The sequence below is a fragment of the Corvus moneduloides genome, chromosome 21, assembly GCF_009650955.1.
Source record: "Corvus moneduloides isolate bCorMon1 chromosome 21, bCorMon1.pri, whole genome shotgun sequence".
In the NCBI taxonomy this organism is placed as follows: Eukaryota; Metazoa; Chordata; class Aves; order Passeriformes; family Corvidae; genus Corvus; species Corvus moneduloides.
Genome location: NC_045496.1, coordinates 8024056 through 8044957, shown reverse-complemented (window position 1 = coordinate 8044957; position 20902 = coordinate 8024056). Strand labels below are relative to the sequence as shown.

The following is a 20902-nucleotide window of genomic DNA, read 5'->3' as shown; positions in this document are numbered from 1 at the left end:
AGTGAAAGGGGAAGGGACTGAGACCAGAAGCAAGTCCAGCTGAGGTCACACCTCCTTTGAGTTGCAAATCAATATCTGAGGATCAAAGGTCTGGCTAATCCCCTTTTTCAGAGGTGAAAACTACTTAATCAGATTTCATTTGCAAGCCTGGTTTGCTCTGATTAGCAAAACCTGTAAGCACAATGGCCGGAAGATGCTCGAGCTATCGGGGCTGCAGTTGCGAGCTTTACATATTTATTAAACTCTCTAGGAATGCTGGGGACAGAGAAGGGAAATGGAGACCAATTTACACTGCACCTTCTGTGGAGTTGCTTTTTCTACCGAGGGCTCTGTGAGGTCTGGGAAAGGACGAAACTTGCAGAGCTTCAGGAACCAAGGTTAATGTTTATAAATGATCGGCTTTTCCTCAAGACATTTTACGGGATTCCTTATCTGGACTGACCAAGCAAACACTCTGTCCCATGTTGTCCCATGCCTTCAGCTCAGCGGATCAGTCCTCAGCAGATAATACAATGTTGGCAAGTCTGAAATTTGCTCTTTTTGGCAATTTGACCATTATCTCTTGTGCCTGGAGCAACATAGAATGGACCTCACAGGCACCATGTTTCCCTTGGGTGGTAAACTGGGGGCTGCTTGGCTCATCAGAACAGCTACATTTTTACTTCAGCATCCCACACTGTGAGACTTGAGGCCCGATTTGGTGATGTAGTTATTTACATATGTAAGTAGTTCTATTGAAATCGGGCATATTTATGGTCGAGGCTAATTGCGACTATTGGTGGTCTTGAAGTTACATTTGTGTTGCAAGTAACTTGCTGCCTTAGAGCCCCAAGCACTGAAAGATTTTAGTCATAATATTTTGAAAGTGGGATAAACACTTACGCAAACGCTTTGGGTTCCCCAGACATCAGGCGTGGCGTGAGGCTGGTTCCAGCAAGGGTTTGGGCTGGTGCTGGATGGTTGTGTCTGTATCACCCTGCTCAACAGCAGGGCTGAATTCCTTGGTCCAGGTCTGTGCTTTGACCGCATCCCAGCGTTACATTAGGACATGACCCAGGTCCTCCCTTGTGTCCATTGATTTTCTAGGAAGCCAGGTGATGTGGGCTGGGTGGGAGCTGCAAAATGCTCCAAAAAAGTCCACGGACAGGAGTAAGAGTGGGGTGTCCCAAGCCTTGGACCACACAGTGGTGTTCTTCCAGGGGTATGCAGGAGTCTGCTTTATGCCTTCGTACATAAAATCATGGAATTGGTTATGTTGGGAAAACCTTTAAGATCAGTGAGTCTAATTGTATCATCCATCCACTATCATCCAACCATTCATCCCCTGTTCATCTCCAGGAGCAGCAGCAGGGCTGCCTGAGAGTGTGGGACAGAGCTGTCTGACAGCAGTCTGACTAGAAAACGAAGCAACTAAAACATACAGATTTTTCTACCCCATGACAGAGGAAGTGGGTTTTCAGATTTGCTTGTGTTGGAAAGGAGAGGGGAATTCCAGGGGCAAAAAAGTTGTTTGTTTGTCACGGGCTTTGGAAGGTTGTGGTTTGCACAGATCCTGGATTACAAAACAAATGATATCAAATTGCTTGTGAAATATTGAATATAGGGGACTCAGATGAATCAAATTAGCTGAATCAAAGGGAAGGTGCAGGAACAGAGACCTTACAAATGCTTTGTTGGGTGACTTTACAGTCGTACTGGTGTGACTGCTGTGGTGGTGATGGGCTCAGTGTGTGTGCAGGGTCTGTGAGGGCAGCCCCACTGCTGTTTTCAGGCAAACGCTGCCTTCAGGTCTCTAGGACAGGTTCAGAGGAGGTAATACCTGTGAAACACATCCTGTTGGCTCTTGTGGTAGCTGGACCACTGTGAGTTATGACCCCAAGAGCTAAGGAGACACTGCCAGTTTGTCTTTCAGACAAATGAACAGCGCTGATTTATATTCTTCTTAGCATCTCAGGCGCTAAAATCTCACCAGAACATATAAAGATGTTGGGGAAGTGAGTGGCTGCACATACTACAAAATAAATAATAGTAAAAAAGAGCAGAAATTCAGCATTCTCCATAATCTAACAATATCAGACTTAATCCTCTGCCTTAAGCTGAACAAAAGTCTTCTTTGATATCGGTGGGGTGTTTTCCTGGAAAATACAGAATTCTTGGGTTGTCATTTGAGGAGCAGAAAAAAATAAGCGTAATTTATTTCCATGTTTACAAGGCTAACACATGTTATAATCCTGTAGAACAACAAGTAGTTATTTCAGAGGGTGTTATTTTTTCAGTGATGTTCTTGTTGTATTATGTAGCTCTTTAGAGCCCCGGGAATCACTCCCCTTCACCAAAGAATTCAGTGAGCCTCAAACACATGTTCAGAGGCTTTGCTGAATCGGGGGCCTCAGGGTTTGATCTTGCAAATGCTTTCTTCTAGGCATGTTTCTGAACTACCACAAGGCATTCTTTAGACTTCAGCAAATCTAACCACAACAGTGAATGCAATGCTCGTCACAAATTGTCTGCAGGATTGGGTCCCACGTGGCTGGAAAGAACCGCTAAACATTTTGTTTGCTAAAGACGGGGCTGAAGGGGCATCGTGGGCGGGTTCCAGAGGAGGAGGTTTGATAGCAAAGCCCAAGTGAGCTCCTGCCTCCTAAAGCAGAGACCATGCAAGTCACCTCACTTGGTAGGAGAGAAATACAACAGAGCCCGCAAGCACCACCAGGCTCTAGATTCAGAGCCATGAATCACAGAATAATTTAGGTTCAGAGGACTCTCTGGAGGTCTCTGGTCCAAGGAGGGCCAACTTCAAAGTTAGAGCCAGCTTCAAAGTTGGAGCGTGTTGCTCAGGGTCATATTCAGCTGCATTCTGGATATTTCCAGGGATGGAGGCAGCCTGTTTGCAGGTGTCCCTCTGCCTCTCTCGCTCCCTTTGCCTTTTAGGATCATGGAGTTTATGGGCTTTTTTAATTGGTCCAACTTTCCTTTGACTAAATGGCACAAGGCTCTCAAGACACTTTGCGCTAGTGCCTGTAATAAAATTAAACTTCTTTTTATTTTTTGTCTTGCTTTTGTTTTTCCTCCTTCTTTCCTCTCTAATCAGATAACAGTGGATCAATCTGCTCTGCCAGGGAGGAGGGGTGCGGGGGAAGGAAGGAGGGAGGCAGGGAAGAAAACTGTGTGGTCTCACTGTCAGGCTGTCCTGGCCTTCTCTGAGCACAAAGCCGAGGAACAGAAAACAGAAAAGATTAATAGCATTTTCTTCCTGCAACATGCTGAAGAGCGACAGTGAGATTAATTAATTAATTAATGGAAGCATCTGGCATTGCTCCGTTTTTTAAGTTCTGCAGCACTCTCACCCTTCCCAACCTGAAATTTATCATCTCTACCTTTCCTCCCCCCACCCCGCTTCATGTAGCAGGTTTTGCATATTTTTATCTTTTCCACACAGAATTTGGTCCCACAGGGAAAGTTTCACTTTGCCTTTGGATTTGTAGGAGACAGGCAATTCAGAGCCGTGTCCGTGTGACTGATGCACCCCTCTCCTACCTCTGGGCTGCTTTCCTTTCACCTTGCTCCTGATTACTCCCGGGATAACTGATTTTTGCGGTTACCGCGGATCTCAGCCAAGTTCAACCCGACGTGTCCTGTGTAAAACAGACCCCATTTGTAAGAGTTATGATTCGCAGTGGTGGGAACCTGGGGCTTAGCACTTGATCCATTCCCAATGGAGTGTTGAGAAATGGGTGTCTGAGGCACAGCTGAGCACCTTGTCCTTGGCGTGCACTCTCCCACACACCAGCACTGCACACCCAGATATATGTGGGACGTTGAAAAAGAGCCCGGCTTTCATTTGCATTCCTTTTGTGGAGTGGGATGTGCATTATGCATTGATTTAGCTCACCAGGGCTGAAGAAAGAGAAGGATATAATAAAAAAGATGCAGAGATCAATAAAAAGGGAGGGAGCGGGAGAGAAAGTAATATGGAAAGAGATGAGTAAAGACTGATAGACACATTGAAACACAGCTGCGAAGTAACTCCAGAACTTCTATCTCCCCTTAAGTTTGCCAGGTAATTTATGTGGTTTTCAGACACATCTTATTGGTGTTATTACTGCTACACTTTATCTCCTTTTCTTATAAGGGACTCTTGGCTAAAGCCTTTTCACAGCAAAACAGGGCAGCACTTCCACTGACTTCCACATGTGAATGGTCACCCTGAAGAACAGGAATGTTTCAGGTTAGACACACATCTCGGTGGTGTGTTGGATTAGGGCCTCAGGGATGTAAAATACAAAGAAAAGGCACAGAGCAGAGGCAAAGGGAAAATAAATATATCTAGCTCTTGAATTTACCACCAATTTCTGGCATGCTTGAAACGTTAGTCACCAGTGGCTGCTCAGGGAGAAGTATGATTTTAATTTGACAATGATCCTTAAACACCTTTTCTTTTGCTCCTACTTGGCCCAAAATGTTTTTCTGCTACCTTACAAATCTGGATCTGTCCTCCTCCTCAGAGGCCTCTCCCTCCAGCTGTGAGCCTTACCTTTGTGGGAGCTCTATCCTTTACCTCTCCCATTATCCATAAATTAAGCATAGCACTTTCCCCTAATCTTATTGTTTGGCGGGCTGCATTGCATTCAGGGAAATGATTAATATTCATGAGCTTGCTATCTCTGTTTGGTGCATAATCCTCTGGGGAAATTGCAGTGTTAAATGAGTGACACAAACCTAATTTTATATGTCTTTTCTTTCCTTTCTTTCTTTTTCCTTTTTTCCCTTTCTGACAGAGAAGTAATGTGCTTAAAATAAATTGATGGATGACCATCCATATTCATTGTGGGCATGCTTTGAGAGTGCTCCCATCCTCTCCCCCTCCTTTCCTCATACTACTGCACAGGAACACAGCTTTGGCTGCCCAAACCGTGGCCCCACACAGCAGCTAATGGTGATTTTGCCTTCTTTCACCAGCATTAAATAGGCCTTGGCTGACCCTGCCGAGGGCTTTCAGTAGAACAACAGCATGGGAGAAACAGAGCCACCTTGCAAGAGAAACTCAGCATCTCCCAGGGCATCAATAAGGTGAAAGCATTGACCAAGGAGCTTGGGAAAGAGTTTTACTGTTGTTAAAGCAGCTGAGATTCTATAGCAGAATTTCATGGCAAATAGTCATGAATTTACTGGCTGGGGTTATTCAGATGATATTTGTGCGACTCCTTCAGCTTAAGGCAAATACTTTGAAGCTGACTGTTTCCTGCAGCTCGCGGGAGTGTGGCTACATGTTCTGAAATGTCTAAGCACTCATTTGGCAAGTTAGTAATCACAACATCCTCATAAAGTCTCTTAAAGTGATTTTCAGACTGTCATCATTAATAGTGCAATCCTAGGAGGGCCAGCTGAGCCACAGAGCAGAGAGAGCAGACATCTCAGGCAGCAAAACACAAAGGACAGATGCTTTTTTGTGGGGGAGAATGTGGGCTGGAGTGGTATTTGCCTGCATTTTTCCCTGGGCCAGTGACTCCAGCCCAGCTCAATCCAGCTTTAGTTTTTAGGACACAGCTACAATTAGAGTCCAGCAGGAGGATTACTTCTCTGCTTGTTGCATCCCTCACACACTACTGTCTGTGGATCTGAGAGGCTTCTACAGCTGGTCATACTCCCCTCAGAGCATCCTCTGTGACTCAACAGCAACTGTGCTCAGAGGATGATGCTGAGCACAAGACCTTCCTTTGCAGTAACATCCAACCACATGCACAAACATGCACTTTGTTTTCCTTGGGGCATGGCACTGCAGGGTTTGTGCTCCCTGGCTCCTTCTCCCAAACAATTGTGCCAGGTGTCTTGAAGGGCCATGCTGGCCACCTTTCTCATGGTCATAATGGTTACTCCTTTGTGTGACAGAAACCTCAAGATTTCAGTTGAACATTTTCCAAGTTTAGCTGGTAAATCTGTGTAATATCAAAATCTTCTTGGCACTGCTTTATGCAACCATGCAGGGAGGAAAGCAAGGTGAGGTGGGAAGAGAACATGTGTTGTAGCGCTCTTACAACATGCCTGGTTGCCAGGGGTTGGAGATGGGTGTGTTGGGTCCTGTTGGCCATTCCTGGTTGCCAGGGGTTGGGGATGGCCACTTTGGCAGTGACAGCTCAGACAAGGTCTTGCTACCACTGCCAGCCATGGGAAATATCCTTTCTCTTAAGTGACAAAGACTCATGTTCTTGGAGGTGAAATATCAAATTTCAGTGCCGGGCTCTGCGAGGGAATTGTAATTGTATCTGTCTGCAGCAGACAGATCAATTGCATAATTCTGGTGCTCCGACTGCTATATCATAGCGAGGAGCCGAGTCCCGCCACACAAAGAAAGCCAGTCACGCCCAGGAATGCATTTCCACGAAGCAGCTGAATTACCAGGGATCCGTGCTCTGCAAAGGCATTATCCCTGCCCGCTCAGCTCAGGAGATGCTCAGACATGATTGTCATATTCCATGGAAAAAAGCCTCCTGCAAGGCCCCTGGATGTTCCGCAGTAGATTGCGACACCCGCGCTGCCTTCATTTCCAAGGTGTCTGTTTTATTTCATTGAAGGAAGACGTCACCATTTATTGATATGCGACTTTATTCGGAAAGGTCTGCCCAAGCTCCGTGTAATGGTTTTCCTCCTTTCAAATCAGAACATCCAGGAAGGAAAGTAACTCTTGAATATTTTACTGTAGCAGGAAATATCTCTGTCTCTGCCTTCTTCAATATTAAAGAAGAGATTAGCAGATATCCTGGAAGCAGGCCATGTTATTCACTCTCTTCCCACTGAAGCCAAAGGTGAAACTCCCATAGAAATAAATGGAGCAGGTTCTGCGGTCACACAGCCGCTGAGTTCATGTGATCTGCAGTGGAATTATTTCCCCTTTTGTGATAGAAACCTCTGGATACATTTCTTCTCCTCTGTGTGAACATAAACACCCGTGCTGGAGATGCCGATTAAGTGACGTGGTGGTAAAACCCTGCTTCTGCAGAAGCTGCTGACTGGTGAACCTGGGGTTTGGCCTTTGCTGTGTCTGAAGGCCTGCACACCTCCAGACAGACCTCACAGGGGTTAAAATGCAAATCTTGTTCTGTTCCAAGAATTTGTTACTCTGAGACAATGCTTCTGCATTTTTGTCCCCCCCCCCCCCTTTTTTTTTTTTCCTTTTTTTTTTCCGGATAAATAGTTATGTGGCATGAGGCTTGTTATAGTTGGAAACATCCCTGAGTAAACAGCTGAGATTAAAAATACTCCTTTTTTTTGTCTGGCCTTTAAAAAAAATGGTAGTTGCTGCACAAAAGAAGACTATGCCGATGCCAATCACTGTGTCCTGGCTGAAAACAGGAAGCTGCCCCCAGTGTCTGTCCCCAGCACTTTGACGACCCTGCTTGGACATTCAAAGCCTCATTTGAGGATGTGCCCTGTGCTTTGAATTGGATCTCTTTATCTCTCTCTTTTTTTTTTTTTTTTAATGAGGTGGAAGGCTGCCTGTCACAGATAAGTGTATATCCTGCTTGCTGGCCTCTGTCAGGCTTCACTCATTTTGCTGATGATTTTCCAGCTACTCCTCAAACAGGTAACAGTGACGGGGAGTTACCTGCTCATCCAGACCTGCTCTGGTAGGTGCTTCCAGTGCTCACTAAATCATCTGTGTCATCTCGGGCATCCTTTCATTTCTGAACCCCAGAGGAGGGATCTGTATTTCAGTACAAAAGGCAGCCTCTTGCACTGTGCTCGGGCAGCTTAGGAAGCAAGGAGGGATGGAGTTTGCATCATTTTCTGGTGCAACACACAAAAGCCCCAAGATTATTCTAGATCTTAAAGCTTGACTTCAAGAGTTAACAACACAGGTCTTGCCAATCTTTTTCCTCAAGTCACACTTCTCCAGGTTGATGCTGCCACGGAGTCTTCTTCAGGGATTCCCAGATGTCACAGAAATCTTTACCGAACTGGAGACTGCCTTTTCCCAAAACAAGGGCAAGACAGGAACTTTGGTTTGGGCCCAATGTTTTTCTGCCTTAAGTAAGAACTTTCTAGGGGAAAAGGAGCTTGGGCTGCCTGAATGAAAATGTGTTCCCTGTGTCCAGCTCAGCATCCTCCAGCATCTGTTGTCAATCCCCCAGAGATGCTCTCTTCTGCTGCCAGGTGCTACTCCTGCAGACATTTTACTGTTCTAGATTTAAGCTGGATTTCCAGGCAACTGCTTTTTAATTTTTCGAAGTAATTTTTTCCTTGAGAACAAATCAGATATCCTGTATGTTCCCTTCCTCCGTACCTCCTTCAAATCAGGTTTATCTTTCAAGTGAGAAGTCCACGGCATTGATGAACGCAGTCTGTGGTGCAGGTCATGCATGACCAGTTCATTGCTGTGACCATCACCAGGTCTTGGGAGCCTCTAGACCTCTGTGGAGACAAAAATTAGCTCATGTTGCCAAGGCCACGGATGCATTTAATGTCACAGTAGTTAAGAAGAGAACAGAAAAAGCATTTTGCATTGTTATAGGAATAAAACCATTAGCTACTTATTCCTAGAAATACACCACTCCTGACACTGTCCTCTCTGGCTCTGAGCCTGTAGGACTCTATGAATATAACTGAGCTCTGTTCCCACCACTGAAGAAAGGGAAAAAGCCTGTTTGTTTTAATTTTGTGACGGCAGTTTTAGGAAGAAACAATCTGGTTGTTCTTTGCTTTGCTCATGAAAATGTAAAGCTCAACATGTAACCTACCAATCATCCAAGACCACTGGAAGAATCCGGAGTAGAGCTGGTGCTCCACACCTTAAGGAAGAACCTCTGCTAGTTTTTTGGCAGCCCACCCAGTGATGCAGCACATTTGGCTGTTGAAGGTTGGTGCCCTCATCAGTGTCTGGGAAGGATTTAATGACATTCCCCTCTTTGCCATCACCCAGAATTGGGAAGCTCTCAGGCAGGAAAGGTCTTCCCCTCTTCTTACCAGCACTCCCCTCAAGGCACAGCACTTCACCCTGTGTGATGAGTCAGTAGTGAGACCGACAGATCTTCCTTGAAAGTAACCAGGGTTGTAAAGCCACTTTCCCTCACCATTTTCAAAGCACACAAAGGCGAGTGGGTACCTCATCTCTCAGCTTCTGTGCACAGTGTCCCATGGACGTGGGATGCATGGCTCTCCAGGGCCGGCACAGCTCCAGGGCTCATGACAGTGCTGTTCAGCAGGACTTGGTTAATCATTTAGGCAGCCCCCATCTAATTCAGACATCTCAGGCTCTCCTTTCAGTTCCTCCCTCGGGTTTTGCAGACTCTGATCAGACAGATTTATTGGGGTCTTAAGCATAATCAGGAACAAATTAGCCTCTGTTAGGATCACACACTGTCCTGGATCACAGCTTTTCAAAGGCTGCTTTCCCCTCCGTGAGTATGAATTAAGTCATCAGGCTGGAGTAGGCCTTGAGTATTCTTTTATCCCAAACACATGATCTTATCAGAAGCCCATTACGTTTATCATCTCATTAGGAGGGAACATTTGGAGCCAGTGCAGGAGTATGTTGCTCTATAAATGTTGTGCTTACTTCAGTGCCTGTCGTGAAAAGAAGTCAGTGCTTTGGGAAGGCCGGGAAACACTGTCTAAATGCATGTGCCTAAAATTAGGCTGTGAGTTTGTGGGTATGTGTTTGCATGGGGGGGTGGCTGAGTCGGGGATGTGTAAAGGGAGCGCCCGTGCGTTTGTGTGTCAGTGTTTCTGTCGGTGTGGGTGTGCAGCAGGGTGGTGATGTTTCACTGTACGTGCATATCTGACTGTGCATATGTTTATAGGCTGAAGGTCAGGTCTTTTTGATATGATAGGTATTTTCCTTTCTTTCTTTCTCCCTTTTTACAGAAATAAGCTTCTTTTCATAAAATGACAAAGAAGCTCTTTTTTCCCCAAAATGCATATTTTCATCTGTTTGGCATTTGTTTTTGAGGATTTTTGATTGCTGACCACAGTCTTTCTGGGGCTGAATATTTCTCAGAGATTCTGTTGGGGCTCTCACTCAAACTGGGACATAGTGGGTAAGCCACTTAGTTTTATCCTCCTGTCCTGAGACCTTGCCTATGCCTTGATATGGGAGAGGAGCAGAATAAGAGATGCAGAAGGGTAAGGTGAGGCAACCAAGAGTTTGTCTCCATGGCCATCACAGTGACATTCTCATTCTACCCATTCCTTGAGCTGGCCAGACGCAGGGCATGGCTCTCCCAGGGATGAATGAGCCCCATGGGGGTAGCACTGCTGGGCTGCTTTAGGGCCCATCAGCACATCACCCGGACACCCCAGGAGCCATTGTCATCCCTTGTCTGGGAAACGCTCTCCCAAGCCCTCCTCGGAGCTCTTTCAGGGGTGGGGTATATGTTTGGTGGCTCCCAGACAAATGAAGATTTTAAGATGTGACATGCAAGGGCAAGAAGTTTGGCTGCCCTGGGAATATTCATTCAGGGCTGCACTCATACGGCTGAAACACTTCCAGACTTGTGCTCCTTTTCACCAGCTTGGAGCACTGGCCTGACAAATACACAGTTCCCTACGCTTATCCATGTACACAAGTTATCCACAGAGGTTGTGATGAAATCAAACCATAATGACATTTTTCCCTGATAGACTTCTCCATTCTTTCAAAGCCACCCTCTCTTAAAGACCTGGAATATTACACAGGAGGAAAAGGAGTGAAAGTCATTAAATAATTGAATAGTAATAAACCGATTTTTTCTGGCTCATGATGGTATTTCACTGTGTAAACCAGGAGGAAAAATAAACAGGGGATTTAGTAGTTTGGAAGTAGCTCAAAATTGAGCAGCCGCTGGATTTTCTGACACCTAGCTCGCGATAGTCCAATGCTACCGACAGGACTCTCCTTAGGGATCCTTTCCATCAGTCCAGCTAGCAGCTCTGGCTAATTTCCTACCGTTTTTTCAACAGGCTTATTTGCCAGACAAAAATACAACAGGCTGTCAGAACTGGATACCTCTGGGGACTGGCAATGATAATACAATACAAAATAGGATACCAACAGGTCAAAGGTTTCCATTTCACAGAGTACTCTAATGACTGAAAGTCATTATTGCTATGCAGTCTGTTTGAAAAGAGTAGATGGATCTCAGTTCAGTTTTTAATGGGCCAGTGTTACAGAAACAACCTCAAAAATTTGGCATCTTTGTTGGCAGTCTCATTAGAGAAGCCACAGAATAAATGGGCAAGGATAATAAAGTCTCCTGCTGCTTTTGATCCTTTCAGGTCAAATCTGAGTCATGTTGGTTGAAGCCGTGTGTGTATGTGGCAAACTCACCCTCACACTGTGTGTACTGTAGCTGCCTTGGATAAACAGATCTGTTTGGCCCTTTGGTCATTACAACTGTGAACTTGGCAGTTTTCACCATCTCTACAGCCACAGTTGCTGCTGTTGTTGTTGATTTGCAGATATCTTTTAAAAACAAAAAGGGAAACATTTTAGACCAAATCCTCCGCTGGCGTTTTTCCATCCCAGCTGGTGGAATTATGCCAACACCCACATTTGCCTCTCTATGTATTTTCTATTGCTGCTTTCTTCTCCTTTTAAAAGGAGATAGATGAAAATAAGTAGAAACCCCCTATCATTAGGAAATATCTTCAGGGAATTGCCCAATACAAAAGTTGGTTATTGTTGCTTGGCTTTATTTAAATCACCTTGGTATGACCCAGAAGTGACCAATGCTTCCGCCTCCCCATGACCTGACACAGCAGATACAGGACCACTGATGGTATCAGGTCATAGGAACCACCCTGCAGACAAGTGTGATTTCTCTTCTCTGTTTCCCCCGGCAGATGAACCCAGCAGGTGCTATTTCCACGACGGTGATGGAGTCTGTGAGGAATTCGAGCAAATGACCAGCATCAAAGACTGTGGTGTTTACACTCCCAAAGGCTTCCTGGATCAGTGGGCTTCCAACGTCTCTGTCTCACACCACAGTGACCAGCAGTGCCCAGGGTGGGTGGTCATCGGTCAGCCAGCAGCAACCCAGGTGAGGACAGCATGTTCCTTCTTCTCTCCTGGAAGTCCAGCAAGGAGAAGTGTTCTCAGGTGGAGGTCAATGGTCAGCGTTCAGGGCTGCTGTTACCCCTGCCTATTCACTTGTTGCTTCACCAAGGAAGGCCCCTGGCAGCAGTTTCTCTCTTTCTGAGCCTGATTAGTAGTGATGAGTTGAAATTCAGTCCCAGTCACCCAACTCGAACTGGCTGAAGTTGTGGCTGGATTGATTCAATGAGCTGTGCAGGAGTCACCTCTCCCAGCCATCATCACCTAGAAGATAGACGGGCTCTTCACAGCAAGCACAGGGGACGAGCTTGTGGCAATGAGTTCTGAAGGCTAATGCCGAATAATACAAAAGAGTGTTCTTTCTTTTTTAATAGTTTTGTGTTTTCTGCCTCCCAGTTCCATAAAAGCACCCTATTGTTCTATTCTGAGAAAGGTCCTGTCCATTCCCAAAGCCATTCATTAGCTTTAACCCCCTTCTCCCATGTCTCCTTTGTAACATAAATAGCTCCAGTTACCATAACTTTACCTTTTGTCTCTTTGAGAGAATTAGATTCAAATGAGTTCAAAAAAACATTAGATAAATGCCTGGAAAACAGAGCTGTACAGGATGCAGATGCAGCAGTTCAGATGCAACCTGATTTGGGAAAGCCCACATTGCTTGTTGATGATTTTTAAAGGGAAAGGATCTTCATCTATAAGAGCTATTTTGTATATTCCTCCTTCAGCCCCCACTGTTGTCCCTTACTAGAGTACTTATCACACTAATCAACTTTGGCTGACTTCTGGTTGGATGCAGAGAAGTTTTTCTAAGAATCTAATTATCCAGGAGGTGTCTTGAGTGGGCAGTGCAGAGAGGAGTGCCATGTCACAGATATGACAAGCAGATCTCTCTGTGAATAGTAAATGTTAAGCATTTCCAGTTGGCTTGCAAGAGAAAACATCTTTATGCAAGAGACTTGGCCTTGCTCACATTGCACAAGTCTGTAACAAATTAATGACCAGGTCAGTTCTAAATGCACAAAGCGTGGTTAGCTGGCAGAGTATCAAGACAGAATTCCGAGCCCAGTATTGACTTTTTGTCATGGTCTCATTTATTATTTCACACTGTAAAAGGAACTTTCCTCTGGACCCTTGCTTGTGCCTTCACAACTTGTTTCCCATTCAAGCTCCCTGTGCAGACCAAAGGCCAGTGTCTCCAGTTCAGGTGCTGCTTTTTGAGCATGTCCCCAGGCATTCTGTCCCCCTGCAGCTGCTCAGAGAGCTGCCCTGATTTTCTCTGAAGCACTGGTAGGAACTCAGCCACACCACACAGTAGGTAACATATGGTCCTGTGGTGGAAAAACCACCACCACGCATACACACAACAGAAAGCCCCGCTGTGTAGCCACAACTCAGGCGTGTTTGTTGTACCCAGATGAGATGAAGTTGTCACAGCTTTGTTAAAAAAAAAAAGGGGCAAAAAAAGCTGTTGTATTTATAGGCAGAGCAGTAGCATATCACACACTGGCAGAGTGAATGGGAACATGCCTCCTGTTATTGCCTGGCCCCTGGGGAGATAACAGTGTGCTATTTACTTCCAGCAAAAAGAATTTTTGCTTTAGCTCAGCTGGTCCTATTACACCAGTTTGAGTGCATGGGGTTCATTGACCTTTTTAATCACAGATTTCGGGAAAGTCTTTGTTTCCCCCATGAACAAGACAGTTGGCTTGGGAAAGCACCTGACTTGTCACTCTGGAGAGGTGAGGTGGGGCAGCAGGTCATCAGTCTGTTAGCTTGTGGAGATGAAAATTAACCTAAGAACTCCTGTAATCACTGCATGTAATGATCACTGTGTGTAAACATGTTTGGCTTCATTATCTGCACAAGCACTGAGCCTTAGGGGTTTTCTGTATTGATGAAAAGAGCACCTTTCCTCACCCAGATACCTTTCACAGTAGGTTGTGTGCTTGTTGGTCTTGTGCAAACTTTTCATGTTGTTGCTGGGTAGCTTCCTGATTAATCAGGGTGGTATTTGTGTTGGCCTCCCATCAGGAATGCCATGAAGGATATGTTTGAGTGCAGTGCCCAGCAATATACAGAATACATAAGCTGCCTATTTGTCAGCCATCCCCGTCTCTCATCATTGCCCCAGCGTTCTCAAGGCGCTCTAAAACATTTTAAGCATGTCCTGACTTCAAATGTTTCTCATCCTTAGATATCTCAACACCAGGTTCTCTGCATGACTGTCATAGTTCTGTCAAGGCTTTTTCTGAGGAGTTTGCATCCCAGGTTGGTTGGTCGTTCTGGTATCTCTCAGCAATATCTGCCCACGTGCCTTGTTTTCTGCCGGGGGATTGTTGATAAGCACAGGCTGGAGAGCACTTTCTTCTTCTTGTAGGGCTGTTTCTGTGACCTCTTTGCTCAGTTCACTGAAGACATTGCCCATGTCTGCAGCTGGCTTCTCCTTAGATACCCACACTTAGTTATTAGTTTGAGATGGCTCTTACATCACTTGTTAGTGTAAGGTTTCCGAATGGCAACATAGTAAGGGAGATAAAAAAGAAACTTCGCAGTATAAGATTTGTTTTGAACAATAAAATGCTTACAAAGAATGACACAGTCTTGGCAAAGAGATATAGATTTGAAAAACGGAAAGGTCAAACAGCCCCCCCTTTAAACAATCACCCTTTCTGCAGAAGCAAGACGGAGAAACAGCCACTTCTACTTTCCTGGCAGCCACCCTTCAGTGCTGATTAAGAAATATTCTCAGTACTGACAGCATCATATTCAGAGCCAAAGAGGGCCAGTCAGCAACACTGCACCAGCACAGAAAGGCAAACACCAGTGCAGGGTAGTTTTGCAGTTTGATTTCTAATCTGGTGTTCTCCACAGACCTGGAAGCAGATGCTGCTCAGTACCTGTTGTCAGCTGCAGGAGGAATTCAGCAATAAGGGCTTTGCTCACTCTTGAGCAGTTTTTTTTTTTCCTCATGCTTCTGCTGTGAGTTTGCAAACAGCCTCTCCTTGCACACCAGTTTTGTTTTGCCACAGTTTATGCTGGGTGAGTGCATTAGCTCCTGTTAGTCTCTCTTGCTGGAGTAAGTTGTAGTGAGCAGGGCGGATTTGGGTATTTTGCTAAGGTGTCTGTACAGATGTGCCTCTGGAGGAAGCCTCTGACAGACCTATTCCAGCAGGGATGCTCCAGCTGCAGTGAGCAGAGCAGACGCAGGTGAGTGCAGGCTGAGCACAGGACACTGGCAGTGCCATTTCTCCTTTCCTCTTGCTGGTGGCACTCCTGCTTTTGGAGAACTGATTCACCTGCAGTTTCCCCTTGGGCCTTTACAATAGAGAATTATAGGATGGGACTAATGGGTCTTCAGGTGGCTGTTTCCTGACCTTGCTCCTCCTGTCACAGCAATCTGTGCTCAAGACTTGGCTGTTGGTGTGGGTTGGTAATTTAGAAGGACAGTCCCCCAGGAACTGTCTTTTGTTGCATTTCCTCCTAGCTGTGCAGAAGTTGTTTAGACCAAGTAACCATATATAAATAATTTTTATATATATATTTTTATTTATATATATATATATAAAAGTAACTTTTTTTGTCCCTATGCCATTGTTTGAGCTTGGTTTTCCACTTTATGGAAAAGCCACACAGCTCAGGCAGAGTTAACAGAACAGGGGCTCTTTCCCAAGGCTGCTGGGCACAGACAGATCCTGGGATTCGTTTTCATTCCCAGACTAAAGAACACACCCTGTTCTCCTCTGGGTACCCCACAGGGGATTCTATGGAGTAAGAAGTTGTGGAAGGGGATTCTTATTACATCTTTCCCACAAGCAGAGACCCCCTCCTGCCCCTATTACAGTTCCCACAATTGCACTCATCCAGACTTGCTGCAGCAAACCTTCCACCAGCAGCAAAGATGTCTAGAATTGCAGCATGCCTGGAATAGCCCACAAAAGGAGAAGATAGGAGCACAAAAATATCCTGAATACTAAAAGAAATAACATGGTAGAGCAAGGGCTCCAAGAGTGGTAAGAAAATACCGTAAGAAAATTGAAGAGAAAGATGATGAAGTTCTCTGCCATGCAGTTTTATTCTGTCTAATAAATATAATGCTGAAGATAATTCCCCAAAGATCCAGCACAGCCAGAAAATAGAGTAATCTTGAACAGGAGTGGAAAGAGAGGAAACCTGCAACTTTTAATGGAGAAGCCATTCCTTTCCTTTGGGGTGATCTTGCTGAGAAGAGGGAGGGTGTCTGTCTGTCGGCTCTGCAAGTGGCCCTTTTTGAACTTCCCAATTCACAGCCAAGTCCTGTTGCTCTTCAACGGTAAGAGTTTTGTTGTGGTTGGAGGGATAAAAAATCCCCATTTTTAATAAGATGATTTGCTTTGCAAATGTCTTTGTTATTTATAGCCGAGCCAGACTTTGAACCACTAAGCTCTGGAGGATGAGGGCAGAATCCCACTAAGAAAAACCATTAATGGAGGAACCATGAGTGATCAGAGACCAGTTCTGGAAAAAGATGAACTGGACACTGTGCACAGGCTGTCACAGGAGGAATGTAGGTTTGCTGAACATGGCTGAGCTCATTTCCAGTACTGGCTGATCCACCAAAGGGCTTCAGCTTAGGTTACAGAGTCTCCAAGTCTAAAGTTAGTTCCAGGGGTCCAAAATTTTGTGTTCATTTCCCCTGGAAACTACAGACCAGCCAATTTGGTCTTTTGCCTGAGGCTGGAGAGTTGCGTCACGAGCCTGGCCCTGACTGTCAGGCAAATTCAGTCTGGAAAGCTCCTTCCTTGGATTAAGTGATGATATTTTTCGTATTCTTTTTTCCAATGCACAGTGGTTAATTAAGCCTTATCACGGCCACATTGCTTGGTCTCTGTTCCATTTAATAGAGGTGGAAATGGGAGCATGGAAAGGTAAAGCTACTGTTTGAGGATTAGACCTCAAAATCCTTCAGAGACATTGCCGGCACTGGGCATTACTGAGCCTAAACCTCCCAAGGACTAGGAAGTTCAGGATATCTTGAAAGGGAAATGTTCCTATCTTGGATAAAAAGAAAACTGTTCAGGGCCTGCTGAGAGTTGCTGCCTGGGAGCAGAGCCCTGGAGGGGTTTGAGGTCATTAAATCTGCATTTTAGCTCTGTCAGCCCCCTCACATCATCCTGTTTGTGAATTAATCCATCTTGAGCACAGTTTGGCTGTTCATTCCCAGCACAAAAGGACTGGAAAACTGTCCCATCATCTCCTTGCTTTAATGGCTGGAAACAGTGCTTCCCACCTGTCTTTCTGGGAAAGCTGGATTCTGCAACCTTTCTGCCAAAAGAACTCCACTGGGCCTTAGCTGCACATTTGCTTTGCTGCTCTGCCTCACTGGAAGAGGTGGTCCATGCGAAGGGTCTGAGGTGAGGGATGCTACAAAGATGTGTCATCTGCCACCAGTGCCATGACTCAGGAATGATCTCAGCACTCTGGGGAGCTAAATAAAATGAGAAATGGGATTTCTAGGTAGGCTGGCTAGCAGAAGGTTTCAGTTGCAGAGAGATGGCTGAGGAAGAACATTACCCTTAAAGTCAGGTCAGGGCTGGTTTGAGGATGCTGCCCCTCACCTGGCTGCCTGCTCCCTGCCAAGACAGACAGGGATCCCCTCCCTCCCACCCCTCCATCCCCATGGCTTCCAGTGCTCCTCTGCTCCTGGCTGGAGTAAAGCTCAGACCCCATAGCTGATGTCATAGCCTCTGGCTGATTTGTGTAAGGGGAGGACAGAGAGAACACAATGAGATGTCAGAGGAGATTCCAAGCAATTTTGCCAAACACTCAAGGGATATTTTTTTTTTTTCTTTCCACTCCCCTCCCCCCCTTGGTTTTTAGTATAATTTTTCAAGAGCACATATGCAAGTCATCTAAGGGAAACAGAACAGTGAGTACCAGGGGCTGGTACACTGTGTTCCCTTTGTGTACTGTAGAGAAAATAGATAAAAGAAACAAAGAATGATGCAGAGAGCAAAGCAGCCAACCGTACTCTCAGAGAGGTTCAATCTGACTTTTTCAGAGATGAAGGTCAAACCAAAAATCTTCAGGTGCCGGAAATTGGTCCCATCTTCCTAGAACTAGGAGACATTTACCACTAATGAAATGAGAGCAGAGTTCCATGCCATTTGTTGTTTCTAGAAGCAAGAAGAAAGGCAAGAAAGGAATATTGTCTTGGGCAGTAATACGGATTATGTGCTTCTTTAGGAAGTAAATTACCATTTTACGATCATATCTGCTGTACACCCAGCCACCCACCCAGATTAGAGGCGTCAATAGAGAGCAGCTTGGACCCCCCTGGCATCGGCGAGCCGGGCAGCCGGACCCCCCGACAGCGGCACTGCTCATTAACATGCACTCCTCTGAAAGGAGACCCCCCTCCTCGGCCCTTGCCCCTCAACCTGCCACTCTCCCCGTCTGCTGCTGCTGCTCACAAGCCTTGGGATGCAGAGCATGTCCAGCCGTGAGCGTGGGATAGCTCCCCTGCATCCCATCCGGGTTGTTTGTCTTGGGTCCCTCTCCATTCAGAGCAGAACGATTTTGCATAAATGCATCGACACGTCTGCTTTGTTCATGCGTGAAGGGTTCTCGGCATTTCTTATCCCACCCCCGCCCCGGCCTTCTTCTCCCCGCTCCCTGGCATGTGGCTTCACCAGCTTTTCCATGATTTCCCTGTGCAACAGCAAATAAACTTGCCTGAAGCACTGCCAGGCGACCCGGCGCAGTTAAAAATGGCCAGATAGATCTAAACCAAGCCATGGGAGAAGGGGATGGAAAAGGGTGCAAGAGCAAAGCCATAATGGCTTTTACTCTGTAATTTGGTTTCATGTTCTGCACAAGGAAACATGTCAAATATGTAAACAGAGCTCTCCAGGGTTGTAATGGAGCTACAAAGCCTCGGATGTACAGGCAGGCAGGGTGCTGCTCTCCAGCAGAACGGAATGCCATCCCCAAAACCACACGGTCATTTCTTTAAGCTGAAAGTAAACTTTCTCATGCCAGGAGCAAAGAATTTATTTTTTTTCTTGTAAATGAAGGATCGTCTGCACCACTTGTTTGGAGTACCGTAGGCATTTTAGCCCACATTGTCATAAGACACCTCGTATTTTGAATGCCAATGAATTTCAGGGTGTTCCTCTTAAGATGTCTCTAAAAGGCATAATTTGGAGGATGGTGTTTACCCAGTACTGTCCTGAAGGCATCTTGAGTCAATCCCTCTGTCCCCACCTGAAAATAAGAATCATCTTTAGTAGTAATAATAATAATAATAGTAATAATAGTAATAATAGTAATAATAGTAATAGTAATAATAATAATAATAATAATATGAGGAGAAAAACAAACAACGAACTGGGGACCATTTGGATACACTATTGAGCTGCTCCAAGTCTCTCCTGAACTGTGCTGCCTTAGCTGGAGCTGCAACTGTGGAGGAACCCCACATCTGTGCTCACTTTTGGAAGTGCTGTCTGCAAAGCTGCAGGACCGCTCTTTCCTCTGAGGTCATTTCAGTGGGGAATCTGATAAGGAGACATGATTCACACTGGTAATTCAAATTCACATCTGGTAAGTGGCCCAGCTCCCCGTGCTATCAGCAGGAGTCTCCTGGGGACTGGGTTTCCACCATGGTCTCAGGGTCTGGCTCCAAGCTCTCACACGTGCCAGGAAATGGTTATTTGCAGGATCAGTGCTATTATCTGTCCCCACATGTACCTCCTCTCTGGGAGAAGCCCTCAGCTCAGGAGAACATCAAGTTCTGCTTAGCCATTTTAGTCACTGGGTAAAAATCCTTCCACTTAGCACTTCTGGCAGTGGATGTCATTTTTCCATTTTTTTGGTAATTAACCCTTGTGTCATCATGCTCAGAGAAGACAAGTCACTCTTCAGAGAGGGGCAGGTGAAGCACAGGGTAGAGATGACCTTCTTCCCACCTTTCTCCATCCAAATCCCTTTGAAACATTTGTCCTTCCAGCAGAGCTGCTCTGTCCCTGTGCCTGGCACTAAGTGCACACTGTGAGCTGCAGAGGGAAAGCCTCACTCTGTGGAAATTTACCTCGTTCCCAGAGGTTGTTCCTGCTGAGAAAGGCTGGCCTTGGCACCTGGGTGTTCCTCCATTCCCTCTGCTCCCCCATCCTCCCAGTGCCTGCTCCTGGAAGGCAGTGAGGCTGAAGGAGCTGTGAGCTTCGTCTTTCACACAACACTTAAATTCCTCCAGTAACTTCTGGGAGCAGCTGGGAGTTCCTCTGAACTCCCCTACTAGCCTGGGACATCAAGGACTAACTGCTTCAAGTATTTTGGCTTAATTTGTTGGAGTTTGAGGTTTATTGGAGCAACCAGGGTTGTTCCAAGTTTAGAGGGGAGTGACAGGCTTCCCCAGACAAGCCTTTACTTGGGCGGAGATGTGCAGGGGCTGGAGGCAGCAGCTGGTGCTGCTCTGTGGGCTCTCCCTGGATGGTCCAGCTCATTTAGAGGAATTTGTTTGCAGCATGGTGGTTTCATTACTCTGCAGTTTTGCTGGGAAAAGCCCAGCGAAGCAAGGGGGAACCTTTTGATTTGCATACTGCAAGCCATGTCTTCAGGTGTTGAAAAACAAACCAGAGGGTTTAATCTTGATTAATACCCCTTGATGTAGGGCTGATAGTTGGATGGGGACTGAAAGGTTTTGCTAGCTGAGGTGTGACTGCTCCCTGGTGCACAGGGCAGCTCCTCCAAGCCGCCCTCCGCATTCCCCTGGAGCCTCTCTGCAGCCTTCTCTTTTCCTATTAAATTCAGGGCCTCTTCCCAATGTATCATCTCCCTGGATGTATCCAATTAAGGCCTGTTGACAGCCCAGAGCAGACTTACACCCTTAGGATTAGA

At 45.9% G+C, this 20902-nt stretch overlaps 1 protein-coding gene across 1 annotated transcript in view; it reads left to right on the top strand.

The window, feature by feature from the left end:
• PAPPA (pappalysin 1) overlaps positions 1-20902 on the top strand; it is a 180471-nt gene that overhangs the window by 93481 nt on the left and 66088 nt on the right. The window contains exon 10 of the mRNA XM_032130945.1: positions 11818-12014. Coding sequence (XP_031986836.1) covers positions 11818-12014 — 197 coding nt within the window. The remainder of the gene's footprint in view (positions 1-11817; positions 12015-20902) is intronic.